Here is a 24,895-nt window from a genome sequence, read left to right on the forward strand (position 1 = left end):
AATAATAATAAAAATTTATATAATAGACCAAAAAAAAATTTGTCAAAATTTACCACTAAATTAATAGTCAACTCATGTTTGGGTATTTTCACAGTAATTTATTTTAATATGTGTTTTACATGTAATAAATTTAGCTTATTGTTAAAAGCATAATATAATTTTGTAATAATTTAGTCACATATTAAAAATAATTCACATAAAAAACATGTGTTTAATATTAATGTATATTCAGTATTATACAGAATTTAAATAATTAAGAACACATTTTTTAAAAAAAATAATTGGGTTTACATTAATTAGTATCATTTACCTAGATTAAATTTATTTTTTATTATAGTCATTATTATTATTATTTTATAGATCAAAACTTTATTACAAAATTAAATGTTTGTTTTTTTTGGTATTTTTTTAGACAATTTATATTTCCTGTAAACCAAACATTTCGGGTCTAAAATCAGCCAACGATTTGATTACAAGCGTTGCTAAAGACGATTCAGTTGTTGAGTTGAGGCGTTCGTCTATTACCAAAACACATGACATACCGGCACCGATGGCCGCTCTACAGCCAACCTCATTGTCCTCAAATACCAGCACATTGGCTGCCGATTCTGGTAATGGTTGAAATTGCTGATAAGCTCGCAAATAGACATCGGGATCGGGTTTTGGTAAAATCTGTTGGCTCTTATCGCCGGCCAGTACGGCGTGATTGAAACTGTCGAAAAAGTCACCGAAACGACCTGCTGTACCGTCGTATGAGTGCCGATCATTGCCCGACGCTATGGCCATCGGAATGTTATTGGACTTAAAATATTCGACAAGCCGTCGGGCACCGGGCATTAGTTTCATACCCGACTCTTCGACAATTGCCATACAATTCATAATTAATTCATTGATAAACTGTCCGATTGTCAGTTCCGATGACTTGAAATTCAAGTCTTTATAAAGCTGTTGAATACGCTCTTTGAATGGATGGCCTAATAGTTTCTCTTTGATATCAAATCGGACCGGTTTGTCAAACTTGTCGCACACGACGTCCAAAGCTGTATAGAGTAGTGACTCGGAGTCGACGAGTGTGCCGTCCATATCAAAGATCACATGAGTTATCGGCGCTGAAGTCAACATTATTGGTGATCAACACTTTATTTTAATAAAAAAAACTAATTATTAAAAAAAACTTTATTTTTCTAACGAGATTTAATTAAACGCATAAGTATTTGCTGTAATAAACATATGATAACATAGGAAAGTGAGATTAAAAATTGTTAACTAACTATTTATTAATAATCATCAATAAAAAATATAAATAAAATTTATTAAATATTTGTAAAATAATTTTAGCTACAAAACTAATATGAATAATATATACTAAATTGTATTACTATTTTTATTGTCCTCATCTCAAACACATGTTTGTTTGACAAACAATTTTTCAATTATAATTAATTGCTAATAATGTAGAATACCATTAATAGCGATAGTATTGATGTTTAAAATAGACACAAACACACAATTAATTTGTTAAACTAAAAAAACATATTTGATATGTTTTTAAGTTAAAAATTTTAACTATCAATTTAAAGAAATTATATAAGTTTAATAATAAATTTTTAATGATTATTATTATTCCCCTACATTATAACCCTAATGCACTTAAACTAAATCAAATTGCACTTATGCACTATATTATATAAAATGTTGTATCAATTATACAATATTATTGATAAAATAAAATTTATACACTAAATTATAGACTAACTAACGTATATTTTTATGACAACTTGATTATACATGTATTTTGTTGCTTGTATTGATCATATAGACTACTAAAAAATAATAATTGCTAATAATTAGCTGTTAATATAATTAATAATAATTATTACTTCTACATAATTAAAATTGAAGATGTTAGTATAGCAATGAAAATATAAATCATCAAAAAAAATAATATTATTTAATACAATTCAATAATATTTTAAATAACAATAATAATATTTTTTATTATTATTATACAGACCTTGAAAAGTGATTGATATTGAAGGTTAAAAATGTATATATTTTTACGATTATTACAATATACTGCTCAGTTTGTTTAGTATACCAAAATATTTATCAACAATAATTTTTTAATTGCTTATAAAATTGTTATTTCAAATAATTATTATTATTAAACCATCATATATTTACTGTATATAATTTACATTATATATATGCAAACAATATAATGAACTCTTCAAAACACTTCAAGACACGAGTTTAACGTCTGATAATTACTTTATTATTATTAATAATAATCACAGTATTATAATGATTAGAGTATAATAATATTATCAATAGTTTACAAAACTGTTTATTTTTATAATAATTATAATAATAATTTTACAATATTTATTAATAAATGTAAATTTGAAATGAGAAATAATATTTTTAAATTAAATATCATAATTTTACATTGATATATTTTTTAAAAGATTTTTTTGTTTAACTTAAAATAATTTATATTTACGGTAAATACCTTTTTTTATTATAATGAAATCAACAATTTCTTAAATGTAATGTATAAATCAAACAAAAACATAATACAAATACTGTACGTAATATATCATATATAATTAAAAATAATAATAATATGTAAATTATCACTTTATTTGAGTATCTTGTCATCGATGGTCACTTCAATCACATTATCGGGTAAAACATTAACAAACTCTACGTCAAACAACTCTTCTCTGGACTCCAATTGTTTCAACCGATAGTAAGTGATACCCGTTTTGTTGATCGGTCGACAGTGTATGGCCTGTGGTGTCACCTGTTTGTAGCCCTCCAACAGTCGGTAACAATCTTTAATCTCAACGGTTTCGGTCAAACCGATGTCAATATAAAAGACACTAATTTGAAACTCGTTTTGCTGTTTCACTGCAATCGCCCGAAGCCATTGACTCTCGAAACTATAATATGAGGCCAAAAGTGAGCTATTATTCACCAGTTGTCTCACTTCCTGTGGCGTCAAATCTTCTACTTCTAGATTATTGTAATAATCGGTCATATCTTTAATAAGTGAATCCAATATATCCAACGACTGCTCCAATTGGCAATACATAGACTGAGCTGAGATAGCATTGGATATCTTTACAGTAGTTTTAGCTCCGCATAGATTCAACAGATTTTCATGGATTGTTGTCTCCAAGTCGTCGCTGTCATCTTCTTCAGTATTTTCTTCTCCTTCTTCTTCATTATCTTCTTTTAGTTGTTCTTTAATAACATCATTGGTTTCTTTATCCTTTACGTCAACAATCTTTTCTGTAGAACTGAAATCATTAATTTTTTCCACAGCTATTGGTTCGGCATATTTGATGTGTTTCTGTGGACTATTCTGTTGTATTTGTTGTTGTTGTCGCTCATCGACGATACTGTCAACAACACTAAGTTCTTCATCTTCATCATCACTACTGAACACAACGTTAGTCATCGATTTGATAATATCCTTGTATTTGTGATTATCCTTATTATGATTTACAGTTATATTAATGTCTTGATTTGAACTACGAGTTGATGTATTGCTAACAGTTTCTTCATTGACATTGTTATTATCTTTGATTTTATTATCGGAAACCATTAAATCAATCAATTGTAACGACTTCTCAATTGATTCGCTAATAGAATGTGGAGTTGTATTGTGTGTTGCAATGGATGTCATTCGCAGATCAATAGGACTACTTTGATCTTTTACTTCTGCGATCACCGGAGTTGGCTTAGAGTTCAAACTGATGTTAATGGATGACAAATCATAAACAGATCCTGATATGGAACCAATTGGTGATTCATTCAAACAAATTAATGGTTTACTATTGTTTGTCTCTCTGTTGTAGTCAATAGCGATACGATTGGATATAATCGGTGCCATTATATCGTCGTCCAAATCGACAATAATATCGTCTAAACAGTCTCTCTGTAGAGCTTTGATAACAACCTGTTCCCTAAAATTGTCATATATTTTGGTCAATCGTTTATCGCCGTATCCATAGATGGCAAACGTTAAGACAGATCTAACAAATTGTTGCAGACATTGAGTGATCCGATGTTTATTGAAACCTAAAAGAAAAGTTGCGACCAAACCATTAGATTATCCGATTATAAGATTTTGTCGACAAAAACAGTAATACCTTTAATGACATCTTTGGGCCGAACGGAGGCCAATGAATAGGACTGAGCCAGTGGTGGATAATCGCAGAACAGTTCCGCGTAGACAAAGAGCCATTCATTCGGTACGGATTCACTGTAACCGAAGTCGATAAACGTTACCATCGATTGGCCTTTTGTCGGGTAATCGTATGCGTCCAACAAAACGCGATAAAAGTTGTGATTATATTTGTCGCTATAAAATCAACAACAAAAAAAATTGGACACTCATTACAAACTAAGACCGGCGCGCGAGTCAATCAGTCAATACTAACCAAAACATATAATATTTGCCGACATGAAAGTCGGGCAATTGACGATCGCCGGCCATTGCATAGCACACGTTAAACATGCCCTGAAAGTGACGGTCTAGTATCTGATCAAATCGGTTCACCAAATTGCGGTCACTTTGGGCCGAAAAAGTAATGCATTTGTCAGTAACTTCTACGTGAGTGATAAAACACTGGCGCCAATCGGGTCCGAGCCGTAGGTCAGACATACTGATGGTGTCCGCGAAAGAGAGAGAGAGAGAGACAGAAATAGTTTAGTAGCGATAGATATGTGATGTTATGATTGATTGATAATATCATATATGACTCGTATTGTTAACATCGATGTCAATGAAATACAATTCAATAATAACACGTGTTTTACATTAATATTAATATTTGATGAATGATTGCAACAGTTTTTAATAATATAACTTCTATTGACTTATAAATTGATAGTCAATGACATGCAATACATACAAACACTAGAGATCAAAACGGATTGGTTTTTTGGATAGCAATAGAGAGAAATACTATTTGAATTATCGGATCAAAAATAAATAAAATTATTACAATTTATTATATTATAAAGTCATAGTTATAGTAAAAAAATTAATTGATATGTAAGTAATTGTGTAATGTATTGTTTAATCAAATTTTGTTTTTAATTAAAATAACATAAAATATGATTATTAAATATTTAGATATTAACGTTTATATAGCCTATAAGTAATTACAGTATACTTTAAGTTTTATAAAGTTTTGTTTACAAAATAAAAACTATAAACACTTAAGTTTATTGAAAATTCTGAACCACTTAAAAATATACTAAAAACTAATTGTTTTGCTTTTTAAAAATTATTGATTTATTTAATTTTCTAGTTGTTTTAATTTTCTATAATATATAAATAAAAATAATTTGTAATTTTATCAAAATAAGCAAACATTTTTAATTATTATTTTTACATACAATCAATCATTATATTATAATATCATAGTCAGTGAAATTAACTGGATATGAATTTATATAAAAAATACTTAATATATACAAATAATATGTAAAATATAAAAATATATAAATAATTTAGAAATTATTAAAATTATTATATAAAAATATTCATTATATTATTAAATTAAACATTAAATTCCTGTTTTTTGTTGAATCCATGAGCGATATACAGGAATACTAGTGAATATATCGGGTCGTCCGTCAGCACAGGGAACCGGTACACCACAAGCTATTCCATATTGTACACCATTTATCATTAATGGTCCACCTGAATCACCCTGGTAGATTGTGTGTAAAATATAAAATATTATCTAAATTTGTCATTAATTAATATATTAATTATTTTGTTTACAAAACATATGCCACGTCCTGGACTGTTCAATGTGCATATATTTGAACTAGGTACATCCCATATTTGCTGGCACTTATCTATATTGAATGTTCTGGTTGGTACTGATTGCAATTGTTCACCAGTTTGTCCATTAGCCAATTGACCCCATCCCATAACCATACCCCAGGTTCCATCAGCTACCTGACCACTGGCTAATCTAGTAGTGGTAACCGTATTACTAAATACAAATGGTTGGGTAATCTGAAGTAGGGCTATATCGTTTGTGCATGCTGGATCGTAACTATATTGTTCATTGACAATCACCTGTTGGACCTGATACTCTTGGCCATCAAAACCGCTAAACGTAGATCTGCCAACAATAACTCTAATCTGATCCGGTCTAGCTATATAGTTTGTACTAATAATAATAATAAACATTTTTTTTATTTTGAATAAATGATAATCAATTGTTTAGTTTAAATAAAAAATTTAAAAAAACTTTTTATATTTGTTACCTTTTATCATATACACAATGGGCAGCGGTTAGTACCCAATATTTACCAATGATAGTGCCACCACAATACTCATCTTTTGATATTGTAATTCCCAACAGTGCTAGATATGGGAACTGTTGTATATATGATGGTCTGCCACCGATAATCTTTTCATCCAATGATATATTGGATTTTGAAATTATTATACAATGAAATAATATTAAACACAATAATAATAATTTATCAAACATAGTGTGTTTAGTTAGTGTATACAGTATTGTATATTAATTGATAACTGCTTAATTAATAAACTGTTCTAGCATCATTTATATAGTATCATTATATACTGTATATAATACTGTATTATACCGGTATATTGTAAATTACAATTTGTAATATAAATTTATATAAGAGTATAAACTTAGTGACGCAGATAATGCTTATGAAATACTAATAATTTATGCTAACTATTAATTATCATGATGATTTTAGTGAAATTTTATTTTTTGAAAAATTAATTACTTGGTATTAAGATGATAATTAATTTTGTTTAATAATTATAAAATTTATTTTAAAAAATATTGAATTAGTATATATTTTTAAATTAAATTATAGGAATTTAATTGTAGAATATTAAAAAATAAAATAAAATATTATTCTCTATTAATTTTAATTAAGTTTTGGTAATTTGGTTTATTATATTTTATTATCTGGAAATTTTTGAAATCTCAAGTAATAATAATTACTATTTTTGCTAATTATCAAAATAATTGTAAATGTTTTAAATAATTTTGTTTTATCAAATAAACTTTAATATAACTATTACAGTAAGTTATAACCCTTTGACTAACACTAATTAAAATAATTAATTTATAATTTAATTATTAGATATATAGTAAATATCACTAATATTTCAATAAAAAAAACATTTCAAGTATTTTTTAAAATTTATTATTTATTAATGCATTTTTTACATTTAAAATGATCAAAAACAGAGTATTATAAAAGTAAACATTATCAATAAAATTGAATTGCAATTAATTAATAAATTGTTGAATAAATGCAGCGATTTGCTGATGATTGTTGACCATAAAGTTAGTGTGATTGCCATCGATTGTCTCAACAATACAATTGCCGGTAATTAACTATAAAAAATAATATCCAATTAATAACCAATAGTTTACAAATAATATATGTTTTTTCTTACTATACAATAGTATTTATAAATTTTATTTAAAATATATAGATATATGCATACCTTATTGAATCCGTAATCGTTTTCAACAATATATTGTTTTCTCGAGTCTGTCATCGATGTGTTGGTCAACAGGTACTGATTGGCCCGAACCAGAAGGACATTGCCATCAAGTTTGGGCCGTTTGTCCCATTGATAGTCCAGTGCTTGCGACCATTTAACCAAATGAGTTTCCAATGCAAATATAACTTCTTGATGGCCACAGTTGATAGTTGGCGGACACTTGTCAACAAACAGTTTGGCCACACGATCAATGCGCTCGCGTTTGTCCATCACTTGGGAAACATTTTTGGCCAACTCTTGTGTGTCGACCGATATTTTGTCCATTAAGAATGTAAACATAATGTTTAGGTCCCGATCGATACCCAATATGTCTTTTGTTGCATCTAATGATAGCGACAGATCATGTTTGGTCTGAACCGGACACATGTCTAGTGCCACGAGTTTGGGCTGATATCTATAGTGTCGTTCCTGAAGAATAAGACACATTTCAAGTGAAACAAATACACCGTATGAATAGCCGATGATATCAAACTCCAAATCCGTTGATTTGTTTCCAAAGTTTTCATTTATGATATCCAAGAAGTGTTGAGCAGTTTTGCTAATTGTATCAAATTTAAGACAATCGGAAGTCCAGTTGAGTCCAATTACCGGCCGGTCTATAGCGGCAACTATCGGAACAATTTGATGGTAAGTGCCGTCAGTCGGCGGCATATAAAATATTTTACGACCGGTGCGGACATCGTTGAGATATACAAACTTTTCAGTCGGTATCTTAAATACTTCTAAATTGATAGTAGAATCAGGTTTTTCTTTTGGATCTAATGCTGACATTTCTTTTTTTTCATTAACAGCACTATTAGTTTTTGCCGACTTTCCTCCACCAGGTTTACTACCTATTTGTCTGATTCGTTCAATTGTCAGATTCTGTATCTCTTGTGTGGACAAAACCACATCAAAGTTGTGTTCAATTGATTGCTTGATCTCTACACTCATCAGTGAATCCATTCCCAGTTCTGAGAGACGAACTTTCGGATCGAGTTTATGGATCTCTTTGTGGCCCAAAATGTGCGCTACTTTTGTCAATAAATCTTTTTGATCACCTGATGCACTGGACTTACGATTGATATCATTGTAAATAACACTGGAACAGATAGTGTGATCGCTTTGTAACAATTGATCCAATGTTTGCAAACATGAATATAGTCTCTGTGAACGAATAGCGCCTAAAATGTGGTCATCGGCGCTGATGTTATCGGCAACATAGCCAACATCACCGACTAATCCCCACTGTACGGCCAGTGCAGGTAAACCATCACATCGGCGACGTTCACATAATCGCTCCATAATTGAATTGGTGAACCCGTAGTTAGTTTGACCTGGATTTCCATGACATGTGACCGCTGATGAAAATACGACAAAATAATCCAAAAGTGGACACATTTTGCGGGACAATTCGTCCAAATGCTTCAATGTTTTAGACTTTGGTTCAAATACTTTATCATAAGACTCTACAGTTTGGTTCTCAAGAATACCATCGCTGAGTACAAGTGCCAAATGAAAGATACCACCGATTGTTCCCATTTTAAGACACTCTTCTAACAGATCTCGGGCGCAATCAACTGAACTGATTGGTTGTGTCCACAGAGAAACCTCGGCTCCAAGTTCTCGGAAATATTTGAGTCTTGAAAATTGATACGGCTGTTTGGGTCCAGTTCTTGATGTAACCACAAACTTATTGGCACCTCTTTGGATCATCCAATCAATTATCTCGAGACCCATACCACCCAAACCACCCGTTAGTATATATATCTTATTAGAATAGAAGACAGTGCGAGGATTGGCTAACATCTTGATAGGTGTGAAGTCAACCAATGTTTGATTCAATGGTTCTTCGTCTCTGATTTTGACCAGAACTTTGCCGACATGTTTACCGCTGGCCATAAAACGGAACGCTTCTTCACACTTGTCTGACGGATAAACTGAACGATCAAGTGGTACGACTACACCTCTAGCTATACCATCGCTGATCAGTTCCCAAATCATTTTTCTATCCTTAAGCATCGTCTTCGATGTCTTATCGTTGACTACAAATAAAGTGTCCACTTGTATGCCGTGAAATGTTTTGTTGACCAACATTTGCGAAGTATCTAATTTTGTGTCTTTTGACAGATCGTATTTGCCAATCTCGAGGAATCGGCCATTACTGGCCAAACATTCTACGCTTGCCATCAATTTTTTGTCGGACAAAGAGTTAAGTACGATATCAACTCCTGTACCGTTAGTTTCTGCCATTATATGTCTCTTAAAACTGACGTCACGTGACGAACAAAATTGATTGTCTTTTAAAACGGGAAATAATTTTTGCAGATATTTCTGTTTTGTTACCGAACCAACAGTTATGAATAGCTGACAGTTCAGTGATAGGCATATCCTAATGGCTGCCTGTCCAACACCTCCACTGCCCGAATGAATTAGCACTTTCTCATTGGCGCAAAGTTTGCCGCGAATTATCAACGCATAGTATGCAGTGGCGTAAACACAGGGAACTGTAGCCGCCTCTTCTAGTGTCCAGTGCTCGGGCACTGGCCATAGAAAATCTCTGTTTTCAACTATACATGTAGTGGCCAACGCTTTTGATACTATCATACCCATAACGCGATTCATTTTTTCATCCCTTCCGGTAAATTCAAATCCAATTAGACACTCAGTCTCACCGGTAGGCGATTCAGTGACCAGTCGTCCTAATAATTGATTTATAATATCAATTATATAATATTATTTATAATCATAACATTATATTAACACTTACCGGTAGCTAACATGATATCCTTAAAATTAAGCGCCGAATAGTATATATGAACCAATTTTTGTCGATCACTGCCATTGATTGGCCACAAACGGTGCTGACATTCATACCATTCAAACGATGATAGATCTCCTTTGTTTCGAAGATTTATGAAACAGTGTTCAGAGTAGCGCTTATCGGGTCTTTCGGATAACTTATTCATGACATAGTGTCCGACACTACCGTTTTTAATTACATTTATTGCTAAATCATTAGCAATAATTGAGTTAATATTATTATTTTTAATTATAGCATCATTGACATCAAAATCCAAATTATCCATTATCTGTACGCATCTTACACGGTGTCCATTAGGCTCTTTGCTCAAACATTTCATAAAACCTAACAGTCCCTTATCTTCACCTTTAGCTATAAGCCATACATTTTGATTGTCCGGTTTGTTGGCAATTGATTTTATTTGATCTTTAACTATAGGCAACCAATTTTGGTAATCATTGGTAATCTCGACGATCACCTGTTGTTTGTCAACATCTGATTGTTTGCCAAAACATTTTCTGAATAGAATTGAATGCATAGAAAAACAGTCCGATTTGTTGGATATCAACGAAAAGTCATATTTTTGTGCCATTGATATCAAACTGTCAGTAAGTGATATGTTTGAATCGGACGGCAACTTCAATCCCAGTGATGAATATATAAACTTTTCAGCACTACTTAACTTATCCTTTAATACAATAACAACAAATCCATTAGTTTTAAGTTTTTTATGAAAACTTTGAAAAAGTGTTTCCAAATCAATATCTGATTCATTGTTTTGCAAATGTGACAGACTTTGGTCTTTATAGACAATTAGATCCACACTTTGATCGACAACTTCAGGTGCGATACAAGAATCGTGTAAATGATATCGTTTAACACTTGAACTCAATTCATCCATGTCTTTGATTCGCGAGTTTATTACCGAATAATCGATGTGAAGACTATATTGATAAATGTCAATAGCGTTCATCACCGGTGCATACCATAGACAAGAGCTATCATTTACTTCGACAACACATAAATTCTGGCCATTATTTTCATTCATGTTTTCCAATACAACAGTCAGTTGAGAACGAAGAAAGTTTGTGTCCATAACTGCTGATGACATCAGATCTCTGTCCAGGTCTTTGACAGCAGTTTCCAGTGGTGGCGCGGGATTACCATCACTCATATCTAACAATATGTTATATAATGTTTTCATTTCATTAGGAATTTTGCCCATAATATCGGCATCACTTCCAGATAATGAAAATCCCATTTCCTTCTTCATTATTTTGACAGCCAATTCATCGCACAATTGTCTATACTTTAGGTATGAGCTTTGAGTTTCATAGATATACTCTCCATTAAACGATTCAAACTCATAGGTTCTTAGCGCCGGTTTCTGTGACTTAATATTACGCTGCAATGGACTGGCTTTGACACCTCTTATCTCAAGGCCATTGGTCACAGAAATGTTTAAATAAGGATCATATATGACCTCCACTTCCGATTGACTTTTATTGTTGAATAGTACAAATGGATCACATCTGAGCAATTCAATGGTCACCGGCACCAGTAGTTGTTTTGATTTCATTCCCAATATCGAGGTTTGTAGAGCACAATCTGTAAATGTAACCCAATTATCCATCCAAGCTATCTGTGCCACAACATATAGATCATCGATTTCACGTGACTCTCGTATACATTGAAATTGTTTGCCATAATTATAGCCACAGATTCGCAACTTTTTATAGATATCTTTTGTTTTCATTAAAATAACATTATTGTCTTGATTTTTGTCCATCGATTTGATCTCATTAATAATTGATCCGTATTGCAGCTGATTGTGTTGAATCTCACATACAGTTCCAGTGGCCACTAGTGTGCCACTGTCAATAATGTCAAACCTACCTGTTAGCGGATCCAGATTTACGTAAAGCTTAACTTTTCCACCCTTTTGAATGGGTGTAGCCCTTAAAATCTGGACGTCGCGAAACTCGACGGGAAATTTCTTATAATCAATCTTTTTGTAAAATGCCAACGATTTCCAGGCAAACAATAGATAACCAGTTGCCGGCACCAGTATTTTGCCATCAATACAGTGGTCAGCTATATACTGATCATTTTGATCCTATCGATTAGTGTAATAAAAATATAAGTAACTTATTTAAAAATGTTGGGTCAGCTCAGTTAGCTTAACGCTTACCATAAAGTCTATAGTATACGACTCGTCCTCTTTACTGCTGAGAAAGTTAAAATAATCGGGAAATTTGGTTAACCGATAGCTTTTGGAGTGATCCCATTTGATTAGAGATGATAATATTCTAGTGCCTGTGGATACCGGTGCTGTAATTGAGGGATAAAGTTTTTCAATGTTCAAATTGACTCCCTGTGCATACAATAGACCAAAACTTTTTAGTAATGTTTTCGAGATATTAGTCGAAAGATTTTGACCCATAAGAGGAATGTATGTAAAATTAGGTCCAATTGTCGGCAGCTCAGACCCGAACATGGCATCGGGTGATATTTCAACAATGATAGCATTTTTATCTACATAAGCCAGTGTTGTTTGCATAAGTGTTGGACTTAGGAGGCTATCAATGAAAAACTTGCCGTCAATTTTATTAGATGTCAAATCATTCAAATTGTTGGCTGTATTTCTAATCCATTTTCCAGATTTACTATATTTTGTTGTTATTATTATTGAATTTAACGATTGAAGAAGTGATTCATAATTAGATGTCATATCCAATGAACTTTTTAGGAGTTCCTCATAATAATTGTCCAAAAATTTTGTTATATTTTTCTCTTTTACGGTTTCATTAAAATCACTTTTTTTGGCAATTGTATCAATAAATTTACCGCAAAAATATGCTATTTCTAGGGCCTGTTCACTGGTAATATATTTGTCAGCGTAAGCGCAAACTATTTCACCGGTAGAGTAGCCAACAATGATATCGGCATTTAAGCCCAAATCAATGAGTAGATCTGTAAGCGCTATCTGTATGGCCACCAATGAGACAATTGAATTAATTGCTGATCTATTGATATCCGACTCTTTTTCGGTTAACATTTCCATCAAATTTATATTATATTTGCTTAAATAGTTATCTGATCTGCTTATGGATTGTGAGCAGACATCAAAACACATTAGATCTTTAGCCATTGCTGGCCATTGAGATCCAACTCCTGTGTATACCAGACATAATTGTTTAGGAGTTTTCGGCACTTTTTGAACCACAATAGGAGAGTATTTCAATTCTGGCTGATTCTGTCTCAACAATGAAAAGCCCCGGTATCTCATGGGCTGATATCCCGTGCTTTTGTCATCAAACGGAGTGCTCTTTGATAACTTATTTACCAAATATAGTGTATCTCTTGTTACAGATTTTGGTTTTTCAAATAGTCGGCTRAAAAAATATCGAACCGCCTCTTCATTGCGACCGCATATCTGCACCAAACGAGGATATTTATCGACTACTACTGCATTATCTACCGATGCTTTTAACTTTGGCGACCGAAGTATAAGATGTGCATTAGAGCCGCCAAAACCAAAGTTATTCAGACCAATCAGATCACCTGTAAATGATGTGTTTTTATTGATAGGCTTTATGTGACCACTGATGAGACTCTCGATTCTTGGATTAGGATTATTAAAGTGTAGGTTTGCGGGAATCACTTCGTTTTCAAAGGCCAACACCACTTTACTAACGGCACACAATCCGGAAGCGGCTTCACTGTGACCGATGTTGGACTTTAACGCCCCGATCATTAACGGCTTATCCCTTATATGGTCTGACAGTAAACAAAATAAATAATTATAATTATATTTAATTAATTCTAAGTACCGGTGCATACCTTTAACCATTGCATTATAGATAGCTCGCATTTCAACAGGATCTCCAGCTTTAGTACCTGTGCAATGTGCTTCCATATATTCTACTGTTCCCGGATCGATACCGCACTCGGCGTAAGTTTCTTTAATAACAATATACTGTCTCTCCCAACTGGGGAACGTTATGCCTTCCTTTTTGTAGCCATCATTGTTTGATTTAATATTGAGTATTGTGGCGTATATACGTTTAGCCGCTGGCCTTTTCTGCACTAATATTGTCACACAGGCCTCTCCTTTGGCGTAACCGTTGGCCTTTTCGTCCAAACACATGCACCGACTGTCCGGCGAAATCATATTGAGTTTGAAAAAATTATATTGAATTCCCGGATTAAACGACATATTGACGCCGACTACCAGTGCAGCATCGCATTGACCAGTTTTCAGAGCTATATAAGCTTCATGAAGGGCCACAAAACTTGATGCACAAGCGGTGTCGGCTGCAAAAGTTGGTCCCTTAAGATTGAACTTAAAGGCCAGTGTCTGGGATATCGTATTTTTATAAGCAGCCAATTGAGTGAAGTCTCGGTAGGCAATCAACTCTTCGTCCATGAATTGGCCGATAAATACGCCGGTATTACTACCGCTTAGAGATTCTGGTAAAGTGCCTAAACAAAAATGACAACCCATTATACAGTAAGTATTTTTGTTGTCTCAAAAAATAGTTTACTAAACAATTAAATACCTGAGTCACAAATAGCCTCGTAGGTGGTCTCCAGCATAGCCCTAATCTGGGCGTCCATGTAGTCGGCCTCCCAGTCGGATACACCAAAAAATTTGGCATCAAACTTTTCTGCATGCTTAATTTTGCCACTAGACATGGGACACTCATTGAAAACTGGAAATCAAACAATTATGAGGTCATACATGTGTTTTAAAAATAGTTATATATTTTTTTTTTAGTTAGTGATGTCTACTAAACCTTTAGGAAATCGTCTCTCATCGTCGGTAATCATATTAATATTATTGTAGAGATTATCACTAAACTCGTCGATAGAGTCAGACTCTGAATAGAAAATAATAATATTTTAATAATAAAAAAAATTATAAAATAATTTATTTATTATATAATTATATATATTTATAATAATTATTTCAATACCTGGATATCGTCCTGAGATACCAGAAATGACAAACTCTTCATTATTTGTTTTATCCATTTATTTTAATTTCTGTTAAAATATGTTAAGTTTAACACAAAAAAACAACTAATTTTATATAAAATTGAATAACAGCTTTCAAATAATAGTTATTGAAAACTGTTATTAACTAAGATTTTACTTTATATTATATTTGACTATAACAAACAAAAACTGTTAATTTATTGTTTTATTATATTAAAAATGTTATTTTATTTATAACAATAGTTTGTTAAGTGAGACAAACTATAGTTATTTTTAACATTATTATTATTAATAGATTGCATGTCTTTATTGTGAGAAAAATTTCTTAATATATATTAAATTTCAAGCTATAAACAAAATTTGAATTATTATATAATTTGAATAACATGGGATTAACATAAAAAACCCTTTAGCATATATGTAAATCATGTAGTAATATAAAAATATATTTTTTTTAAATTAAAAACTGATGACTATTGTGAAAAAAATAAAATAAAAATGGTTTACTAATAACCATGTAATTTGTATTGCATGTACTTTTATAATCTTATAATATAAAGTTTCCCAACAATAATTTTAGACCAATTATTATTGTTAAGTTGAAAATTTCTGGTAATTTAATATTTTAAGCAAATAATGTCATAATTTTCTTGCATTTTGATACACATGAGTAACTTTGGATTGTATTTTAATATAATTTTAATTAAAAAATTTATTATTCTTAAAAAATTAAATTTAATATTGTAATTAATATCATAATATTCTTTTGATTAATTGAATTATGAAAAATTAAATAATTATTTTATTAAAATATGATCTAAAAATATAATATATGCTTAAACTGAATTTAAACTTAGTTGTCATTTTTAATTACTGAATTAAAAATAATTGCTTAAATTAATAATTAAAAAACTATTTCGCAACTTAATTAACATATTATAATATAATGTTAATATTTGCTATAACAGTATTTATATTTATTAAAAATTATTTTGTTAAAATAATTTTATAGTTATTTTAAAAATATATGTTTAAGTAATTAAGTTTTATTTAGGGTAGCGTTAAATTGTTGAAATAAATAAGCAATTATAACATTTTAAAAAACTAATAGTATTAAAATAAAAATTAAGTTTATATTTTAAGTAATAGCTATTGATCTGTAAAGAGTGTTAGATAATTAAATTAAAACTAATAATAAATAATAACTAACTATAAATAATTGACATATTAATTAAATAATTTATATTAGTTTATAGGGAAACAAGTGATGATAGTTATGATAATTGGCTTAACAAAAATATTTATAATTTAATAAATAATAATAATAATACTAATATTTTTTAATAAAAATAATTTTATAGTATCTGTTTAAATAGCATAAATCTTCAATTATAAATTATCAATAAATTTTCATAAATAATAATTTTACTAATAAATATATTACCTCCCAAAAGTTGAAACTATAGAAAAATAGTGTTGTATGTGTGGCTGACAGTGACTTGTCATAGGATTTACAACCAATTGTTAATTAAAATATTAAACTTTTTTATTTAAAGATGTTTATATTTTTTCATATATAAAAATATCACTAAACTTAAGTTGTATATAAATATATATTAATAGATACAAGTCTTAATATATAACATTTAATCAAAACCTGTTTGCAATTGTCTCGTCAAACAAGTAATATTGGGCTTAGTGTGGGAATAACAACAAAAAATACCACAACTAATATTTAGTGACTTTTGTATTGACAACTTATGATTAGATCCGAAAAAAAGATAGTCGACATTAACTTCAAAATGTTTTTTTTGTTGACAATCGGGATGTCTATTAAATATAACCGTAACTAAAATGCACCAAAAAAAAATATGCCCCGATTTATGATGACAATGATGGTCTCGCGGCCACGTGATCATTGATCTCTGGCCCGATATCTGCAAGTCAACCAAAATTGCTTTCAATGGCCACTTCAATGGCTTTAAAGCTTCTATAACTCCCAGTACCGGTGCGCACCATCCCATTACACTAATATTAATGATGAAAGCTAATTGATTGATTGATTGTATAAAATTATATAAATATCAATAGATTTATCCTATACTAAATATTTTAAGCAGTCTTAAATAAACCAATGATGTGGTCATACAGTATATGCTAATTATAAGCAATAACAGTGTTAGGGATAATGCAATTGACTACAAATATCATTTGCCATCATTAATGTTATAACATTTATTACTTAACAAACTTAACCTGTTTGTCATTTGACAGTTATTTTGACTATAAATAGACCTAACATATAAAATCAGACAAATTGTAATAATGTTTTTATTTAATTTTTATTGATAACATAATTGTCTTAAAAATATTGTTTAAAAGTTTGGATTCTGCAAATTGATTGATATTTAATTATTATTAACTATATAAACTGTATACTATTATACTAACTATTAATGATTGTCAAAAAATCAATATTTACTATTCTTTATAGAAAAATAATTTGATAAAAATATTTAAAATGTTGATTTAATATTTTGAATAAAAAATGTATTTTTAATGTAAACTAATTATTTCATTTTAAAAAATACAACAAATAATAGTAAAAAACTGTTTTTAGAAATCAAAATTTATTGATTTGTCCGGAAAACAAAATCATGCCATTAGTTTTGTCAATTATATAGTATAGAAACGGGTGGTCAGCTTTAAATTCAATGGGTCTCGGTTTGGGAAAATTTGCACCAGTTGTTCCGACCACAACAATAGCCGTAACGGCTGCCGCTTCGGTACCATTTTCGTCGATTGCAATATAAGTTTTGTGTTTGATTTGCGATACAATCTGACTCGTAGTGGACAGTCGTGATAAGTCTGCCCTATCGGTCAATACAATTGGCTTTGGATTCACGTCTTGCATCAAATCGTATTCTTTCTCTGACTTAAACTTCGGTAATAAAAGACTAACATATGTTTCGGTCATTGATTTGATTGACTTTTCAAAGTTTATGGCATTGATTGATGACTTCAATGTCGACAATCCGTTCCTGATTTTAGGCAATACTATGAAAAAACTGATTTCATTTCCCAAATAAGACAATTCAATTAGTTGTGAGTTAAGCTCTTTAGAGTCGACATATCTGTAATAAGCAGTTGTTTGCATTGTGTCCACTGATTTAACACTATTTGTTTGGCCGTTATTATAAAAGTTAGACTTTTTAGTGTTTTTATCAGAAAACTTGTTCACCCAATTGCCTATTCATTTAAAATAATTCATTTTAATATCATTATTAATATTATAAGTAATAGATTATGAATACCTTTAAAATAGATGGCATTCATTATAATAAGAGTTGTTTGTTCACTGATTTTGTCAAAAATTTTCTGTATTTTATTGTTGGTGTGATTGCGAACCCATTGATTAAGTTTATCCGTTTCTTTCACCGCATTATTCTTGAAGTCAGCCATATCTACCTCAGCTCTAAAGGCCTGTTGTATTGCGTCAACAAAAACTTTTTTCAGTACTAGACTATCATTACGTACGACCAGATTTGCGACATTCAACTCGTGTTTAACATTACTAGACAAACGATTTTCTTTATCAGTTTTGGCCAAATAGTTTTGATAGGCTATACCTAAAAAATGTTTCAATTATGATAATAATAATATTGAACATATAATAACAATAATACAAAATGCAAATATAGACTAACTTTTGTTTTCATAGATTGTGTTAATTGTCTCAAATCCGTTGTCAATAATTTTATTACTTAACAATTGATTTGATTGTTTGTTGAGAAATGTAAGAAATGATTTCAAGTCATTCAATGTTTGGCCATTTGCACCGTTCAGTAGTATACCTATTCAATAGTATATTAATTTACACTAAAAAACATTTTTAAAAATACAATAATATATCATAAATAGCATACTTAACGCCGATATTATTGAAAACGATGAGATAATGTCATTGTTATCTTTGGCCAACATTTTGTATATCTTGAATGAAAATTCATTGTTTGCCTGAACCACCAATTTATCTGATCTATCATTTTTATTAATTGCTAATACAGTAGAGTCATAGACTTGTAAAATACTGACCAATAATAAAAGTAATAATAAACAATTCATACTATTGTCTGAGTAAATATATTTTTAATGTTATAATTAAAGTTTTTTTAGATTTTATAAGACTAATACAAATTAAATTTAATAAAATCAATTATATATATAGTATAAATAAAAATTTATTTATTATAGTAATCATTATATTATTTCATAAAATATGAATTACTTGCACTTATTATGATATACTGTATGCCATTATTTATTATAAATGTTTTGTAATAGTTTTGAAATATTTATATTTTAATTTAATGAATTAGTAAAAATATAATGCAATGATTCCAATTATTATTAAATTTCAATTTTTATTAAGTGAATTGCTATTATAGTTATTTGCTATTATATAAAATTATTATAAATGATAATGTTTTTTAATATTATAGTTATAATAGTATTTATAAAAAATAAAATAAAATTTATTATTGACTAAATATTGATAAACAATTATTAATATCTAAAATAATCTGAAGTTGATAAATATCTATGTTTACATAAATGACTAATTTATATTTATTTACAAATAATAATATTAAGTTAAAATTAACTTATTTATATTATTATTTTTAGATAATAAATTTTATTACTAAATTAAATATATTTATAGAATAAAATCAAATAACAATTATAATTGAAATAAAAACAAATATTGTTTATCAATTTATAATTATTTAATAGTGTTTACAACTCTATCATTTTTTAATTAATGAAACAAACAAATAATTGTTTCATGTAATGACTTAATGATATGAAATCATATCAATTCACATGTGTTTTAGGATGAGTTTTAATTAATCAAAGGTTAAACAGTATTAATATAATTATTTTATTTATCAAATGAGATTACAATCTATCATATAATTATTACAGTATAAAAACAATAATTGTATATTTTATAATTTTAATGTACACTATTATTATTATTATTATAATAGTGTACATTAAAATTATAAAATATACATTAGAATACTATTGTATAAGTATTTATTTTTTTTAAATGTTATTAAAATTTATTGATTTGTCCGGAAAACAAAATCATGCCATTAGTTTTGTCAATTATATAGTAGAGAAACGGGTGGTCAGCTTTAAATTCAATGGGTTTCGGGGGCACAATAGGTTCTACAATAGAAGTAAGTACCAGATTAATAGCCGTAACGGCTGCCGCTTCGGTACCATTTTCGTCGATTGCGATATAAGTTTTGTGTTTGATTTGCGATACAATCTGACTCGTAGTGGACAGTCGTGATAAGTCTGCCCTATCGGTCAATACAATTGGCTTTGGATTCACGTCTTGCATCAAATCGTATTCTTTCTCTGACTTAAACTTCGGTAATAAAAGACTAACATATGTTTCGGTCATTGATTTGATTGACTTTTCAAAGTTTATGGCATTAATTGTTGTCTTCAATGTCGACAATCCGTTCCTGATTTTAGGCAATACTATGAAAAAACTGATTTCATTTCCCAAATAAGACAATTCAATTAGTTGTGAGTTAAGCTCTTTAGAGTCGACATATCTGTAATAAGCAGTTGTTTGCATTGTGTCCACTGATTTAACACTATTTGTTTGGCCGTTATTATAAAAGTTAGACTTTTTAGTGTTTTTATCAGAGAACTTGTTCACCCAATTGCCTATTCATTTAAAATAATTCATTTCAATATCATTATTAATTTTTTAAAAAATAATAAGTTATGTATACCTTTAAAATAGATGGCATTCATTATAATAAGAGTTGTTTGTTCACTGATTTTGTCAAAAATTTTCTGTATTTTATTGTTGGTGTGATTGCGAACCCATTGATTAAGTTTATCCGTTTCTTTCACCGCATTATTCTTGAAGTCAGCCATATCTACCTCAGCTCTAAAGGCCTGTTGTATTGCGTCAACAAAAACTTTTTTCAGTACTAGACTATCATTACGTACGACCAGATTTGCGACATTCAACTCGTGTTTAACATCACGATTGTCTTCATTAGTTTGGGTTAAATACTTTTGATAGGCTATACCTATTTTTTAAATAATAAGAAAAAATTACTGAAATAAATAAACAGTACTTAATATATAAACTGTAAAACTATTGACTAACTTTTGTTTTCATAGATTGTATTAATTGTTTCAAATCCGTTGTCAATAATTTTATTACTTAATAATTGATTTGATTGTTTGTTAAGAAATGTAAGAAATGATTTCAAGTCATTCAATGTTTGGCCATTTGCACCGTTCAATAGTATACCTATTCAATAGTATATTAATTTACACTAAAATTATATTTTAAAAATACAATAATATATATAACATACTTAACGCCGATATTATTGAAAACGATGAGATAATGTCATTGTTATCTTTGGCCAACATTTTGTATATCTTGAATGAAAATTCATTGTTTGCCTGAACCACCAATTTATCGGATCTATTATTTTTATCAATTGCTAATACAGTAGAGTCATAAACCTGTAAAATACAGACCAATAATAACAGTAATAACAAGCAATTCATATTTTTGTATTTATAATGTTATCTGTTTTTTAAGATTTTATAAAACTAATATAAGTTAAATTTAAGAAAATAAAAACAACTATATATATATAGTTTTTATTAAAAATTTATTTAGTAATCATAATATTATTTCATAAAAATATGAGTTACTTGCACTTATTGTGATATACTGTATTGTATGCAATTAATTAATATAAATGTTTTTGAAATATTTATGTTTTAATGTAATGAATTAGTAAAAATATAATGCAATGATTCCAATTATTATTAAATTTAATATTTTATATAGTTTTTTATTTGCTATTATAAAAATTTTATTATTCTTAAAAATATTTTTTTTATTTGTTAGTTATATTAATAAAAATAACTTATTAATGACTAATTATTGATAAACAATTATTAATATATAAAATAATCGAAAGTTGATAAATATCTATGTTTACTTAAATGGCTAATTTATATGTAATAATTAAAAATAATAATATAGGTATTAAGTTAAAAGTAATAAACATTAATTATTTATTATTCAATTAAAACTATTTATAGATAAAAATCAATGACATATTAAAATATAAGAATAATAACTACTAAATTATATTTGTTTAAACATATATTATATGATATTAGATATTTTACATTCAAGTTTATTATTTTAATTTTAGCCGTAATAAATTAATTCAATTTAGATTTCAATTAATTTCTATACAGTATCTCACTTATTGTAGTCTTTAATGTTTATAACCTTTTTTTATTGAATGACACTAAATATATCAAATGATTTATGTAACAAAAATGATACAATTTATAGCTTTTATAGTTATCAAATGAAATTACAATATATTATACAATTATTATTACATTATAAGAACATTACACTAATAATACAATAATATTATAAATTTATAGAATACTACTGTATTGTATAAGTAAATATTTAATTAATTTTTTAAATGTTCTTAAAATTTATTGATTTGTCCGGAAAATAAAATCATGCCATTAGTCTTGTCAATAATATAATAAAGAAAAGGGTGGTCAGCCTTAAATTCAATGGGATTGGGAGGTATAAACGGGACGGAGAACCGGGTCAGACCAATGGCCGTAACGGCCGCCGCTTCAGTTCCCTTCTCGTCGACTGCAATATAAGTCTTGTGTTTGACTTCCGATACGGTTTGTTGACTTGTATTGGACAGTCTCGATAGGTCAGCACTTGTAGTCAAAACAATAGGCTTAGGGTTGACGTCTTGCATTAAATCATACTCTTTCTCCACTTTAAACTTTGGTATCAATATTCGGACAAAATTGCTGGACATAGACTTCAAAGCTGTTTCAAAGTTTGTCGCATTGATAGTTGTCTTCAATGTTGACAATCCGTTCCTAACTTTAGGCAACACAATAACAAAACTCATTTCCCGTCCCATATATGGGATTTCAATGATCTGTGCATTCAATTCTTGTGAGTCTAGATATCGGTAGCTATGAGTTGCACTCATAGTATCTACCGATGCAGCAGAGTTGTCGGCGCCGTTATTATAAAAGTTTGATTTTCGGGTGTCTTCTACATTAAACTTTTCAATCCAATTACCTAATCATATTGATTAATAAATATTTAATTGTCTTAACATTGTTTTATATACCAATACCTTTAAAGTAGACGGCATTCATAATGATAAGAGTTGTTTCCTCTTTGATTTTATCAAATACTTTCTGTATCTTATTGTTGGTCTGATTGCGTACCCATTGATTAACTTTTTCAGTCTCTGCTACCGCATTGTTCTTGAAGTCAGCCCTATCTACCTGAGCTCTGAAGGCCAGTTGTATGGCGTCTACAAAAGCCTGTTTGAGTACTTCACTATCATTTCGTACGACAAGATTAGCCACATTGAACTCGTGTTTCATATTGTGTGACCACCGATTGGACTCATTTGTTTGGGCCATAAACTGCCGATAAGCCATACCTGATATTCAATAAAATTATAGTTCAGTTAAATAAATAAAAATAAATATTAATTATTATATTCAAAAACTAACTTTTATTTTCATAGATTGTATTAATGATCTCAAATCCATTATTAATAGATTGATCGCTCAGAACTTGATTTGATTGGTCTTGAAATCTGAGAAATGTTTTCAAATTGTCAAGTGTTGGGCCATTTGCACCGTTCATTAGTATACCTATTATATTATATAATAAAAATACACAATAAAAATGTTTAGTTTAGTATAAAAATCAAAATCATATTGAAGTTGTTTTTTTAAACTAATATAAAAAAATATTAAACTTACTGAACGCTGATATTATTGAAAACGATGAGACAATATCATTATCATCTTTGGACAGCATTTTGTATATCTTGAATGAAAACTCATTGTTTGCCCGAACCACCAATTTATCATTTGTTGTGTCTAATGTATTATTATTATTATCATTATTAGATAATACCATAAATTGATACACTGGTAACAATCCAGCCAACAATGTGACTAATATTAGACAATTCATAGTTGTTGTAAATAATTAAATTGAAAAATAAATTTATGTTTATCTTGAATGTTAAAATTTCAAAATGTTAAACAATTATTATAAAAATCTTAACACTTAGACAGTATATATATATAGTTTTTGTGAAAATTATTTAGCAAAATAAAACATGCAATTAATATATAAGTGACGTATATATTATATACACTATATATATTATGATGTAAATGTAGAATTTTTTTCAAATAACTATTAAGGATAACTTTATTATATTATTTTTTGAAAATAAATTGAAAACAACGATTACTTATGATAATAAGCAACTTTTTTCACATTAAATTATTAATGAACCGGAAATCAATAAATTAAATTACAATAACACTGTAGTAATATTATATAACATTGATTTTAAAAATTAATT

At 29.1% G+C, this 24,895-nt stretch overlaps 7 protein-coding genes across 8 annotated transcripts; all 7 read right to left on the reverse strand.

Moving 5' to 3' along the window:
• Positions 1-288: 288 nt before the first annotated feature.
• On the reverse strand, positions 289-2,078 carry LOC128955119 (pseudouridine-5'-phosphatase-like). Of its 2 annotated transcripts, none has more exons than XM_054300758.1 (2): positions 2,015-2,078; positions 289-1,137 (listed from the first exon to the last, which is right to left on the reverse strand). In XM_054300758.1, exon 2 carries the CDS (start codon positions 1,120-1,122, stop codon positions 418-420), a length of 705 nt encoding a protein of 234 aa, XP_054156733.1. In that variant the 5' UTR covers positions 1,123-1,137; positions 2,015-2,078; the 3' UTR covers positions 289-417. The 2 variants fall into 2 exon arrangements, with proteins under 2 accessions (XP_054156733.1, XP_054156734.1); XM_054300759.1 differs by lacking the exon at positions 2,015-2,078 and adding an exon at positions 1,380-1,443.
• Positions 2,079-2,610: 532 nt separating this feature from the next.
• Positions 2,611-4,884, reverse strand: LOC128955114 (uncharacterized). The gene is made up of 3 exons (XM_054300754.1): positions 4,452-4,884; positions 4,161-4,372; positions 2,611-4,089 (listed from the first exon to the last, which is right to left on the reverse strand). Exons 1-3 carry the CDS (start codon positions 4,673-4,675, stop codon positions 2,642-2,644), a joined length of 1,884 nt encoding a protein of 627 aa, XP_054156729.1. The 5' UTR covers positions 4,676-4,884; the 3' UTR covers positions 2,611-2,641.
• A 683-nt stretch (positions 4,885-5,567) lies between these two features.
• On the reverse strand, positions 5,568-6,574 carry LOC128955118 (chymotrypsin-1-like). The gene is made up of 3 exons (XM_054300757.1): positions 6,301-6,574; positions 5,807-6,203; positions 5,568-5,732 (listed from the first exon to the last, which is right to left on the reverse strand). The coding sequence occupies exons 1-3, from the start codon at positions 6,528-6,530 to the stop codon at positions 5,586-5,588; spliced, it is 774 nt and encodes a 257-aa protein (XP_054156732.1). The 5' UTR covers positions 6,531-6,574; the 3' UTR covers positions 5,568-5,585.
• Positions 6,575-7,316: 742 nt separating this feature from the next.
• On the reverse strand, positions 7,317-15,416 carry LOC128955787 (fatty acid synthase-like). Its single transcript, XM_054301463.1, has 9 exons — positions 15,359-15,416; positions 15,179-15,262; positions 14,942-15,094; positions 14,223-14,864; positions 12,571-14,159; positions 11,191-12,495; positions 10,347-11,091; positions 7,529-10,278; positions 7,317-7,424 (listed from the first exon to the last, which is right to left on the reverse strand). Exons 1-9 carry the CDS (start codon positions 15,414-15,416, stop codon positions 7,317-7,319), a joined length of 7,434 nt encoding a protein of 2,477 aa, XP_054157438.1.
• A 2,587-nt stretch (positions 15,417-18,003) lies between these two features.
• LOC128955121 (serpin B4-like) lies at positions 18,004-19,400 on the reverse strand. Its single transcript, XM_054300760.1, has 4 exons — positions 19,307-19,400; positions 19,088-19,234; positions 18,695-19,009; positions 18,004-18,629 (listed from the first exon to the last, which is right to left on the reverse strand). Exons 1-4 carry the CDS (start codon positions 19,362-19,364, stop codon positions 18,004-18,006), a joined length of 1,146 nt encoding a protein of 381 aa, XP_054156735.1. The 5' UTR covers positions 19,365-19,400.
• A 1,099-nt stretch (positions 19,401-20,499) lies between these two features.
• LOC128955788 (serpin B4-like) lies at positions 20,500-21,974 on the reverse strand (the record flags this gene model as incomplete). Its single annotated transcript, XM_054301464.1, has 4 exons — positions 20,500-21,128; positions 21,197-21,502; positions 21,583-21,729; positions 21,797-21,974. Coding segments are annotated over 4 exons (1,260 nt in total), but the record flags the coding sequence as incomplete, so codon positions are not given.
• An 883-nt stretch (positions 21,975-22,857) lies between these two features.
• On the reverse strand, positions 22,858-24,571 carry LOC128955117 (serpin B4-like). Its single transcript, XM_054300756.1, has 4 exons — positions 24,279-24,571; positions 24,024-24,167; positions 23,636-23,950; positions 22,858-23,577 (listed from the first exon to the last, which is right to left on the reverse strand). The coding sequence occupies exons 1-4, from the start codon at positions 24,493-24,495 to the stop codon at positions 22,952-22,954; spliced, it is 1,302 nt and encodes a 433-aa protein (XP_054156731.1). The 5' UTR covers positions 24,496-24,571; the 3' UTR covers positions 22,858-22,951.
• Between the last annotated feature and the right edge of the window lie 324 nt (positions 24,572-24,895).

Source organism: Oppia nitens, unplaced genomic scaffold, assembly GCF_028296485.1.
Source record: "Oppia nitens isolate AA-2021 unplaced genomic scaffold, nextdenovo-longstitch-racon4-pilon3 scaffold2_pilon_pilon_pilon, whole genome shotgun sequence".
In the NCBI taxonomy this organism is placed as follows: domain Eukaryota; kingdom Metazoa; phylum Arthropoda; class Arachnida; order Sarcoptiformes; family Oppiidae; genus Oppia; species Oppia nitens.

Bases quoted from the DNA above. Each gene is read 5' to 3' on its own strand.
- LOC128955119 (XM_054300758.1), bottom strand. From the start codon at position 1,122: ATGTTGACTTCAGCGCCGATAACTCATGTGATCTTTGATATGGACGGC.
- LOC128955121 (XM_054300760.1), bottom strand. From the start codon at position 19,364: ATGTTGGCCAAAGATAACAATGACATTATCTCATCGTTTTCAATAATA. The intron at 19,235-19,306 runs GTATGCTATTTA...ACTATTGAATAG, and splicing joins TTCAATAATATCGGCGTTAA to GTATACTACTGAACGGTGCA. The intron at 18,630-18,694 runs GTATTCATAATC...TTAAATGAATAG, and splicing joins GAATGCCATCTATTTTAAAG to GCAATTGGGTGAACAAGTTT.
- LOC128955118 (XM_054300757.1), bottom strand. From the start codon at position 6,530: ATGTTTGATAAATTATTATTATTGTGTTTAATATTATTTCATTGTATA. The intron at 6,204-6,300 runs GTAACAAATATA...TATTATTATTAG, and splicing joins CATTGTGTATATGATAAAAG to TACAAACTATATAGCTAGAC. The intron at 5,733-5,806 runs GTAAACAAAATA...ACAATCTACCAG, and splicing joins CAGGACGTGGCATATGTTTT to GGTGATTCAGGTGGACCATT.
- LOC128955114 (XM_054300754.1), bottom strand. From the start codon at position 4,675: ATGTCTGACCTACGGCTCGGACCCGATTGGCGCCAGTGTTTTATCACT. The intron at 4,373-4,451 runs GTTAGTATTGAC...TTGATTTTATAG, and splicing joins GGCAAATATTATATGTTTTG to CGACAAATATAATCACAACT. The intron at 4,090-4,160 runs GTATTACTGTTT...CTTTTCTTTTAG, and splicing joins GCCCAAAGATGTCATTAAAG to GTTTCAATAAACATCGGATC.
- LOC128955117 (XM_054300756.1), bottom strand. From the start codon at position 24,495: ATGAATTGTCTAATATTAGTCACATTGTTGGCTGGATTGTTACCAGTG. The intron at 24,168-24,278 runs GTAAGTTTAATA...ATAATATAATAG, and splicing joins TTCAATAATATCAGCGTTCA to GTATACTAATGAACGGTGCA. The intron at 23,578-23,635 runs GTATTGGTATAT...CAATATGATTAG, and splicing joins GAATGCCGTCTACTTTAAAG to GTAATTGGATTGAAAAGTTT.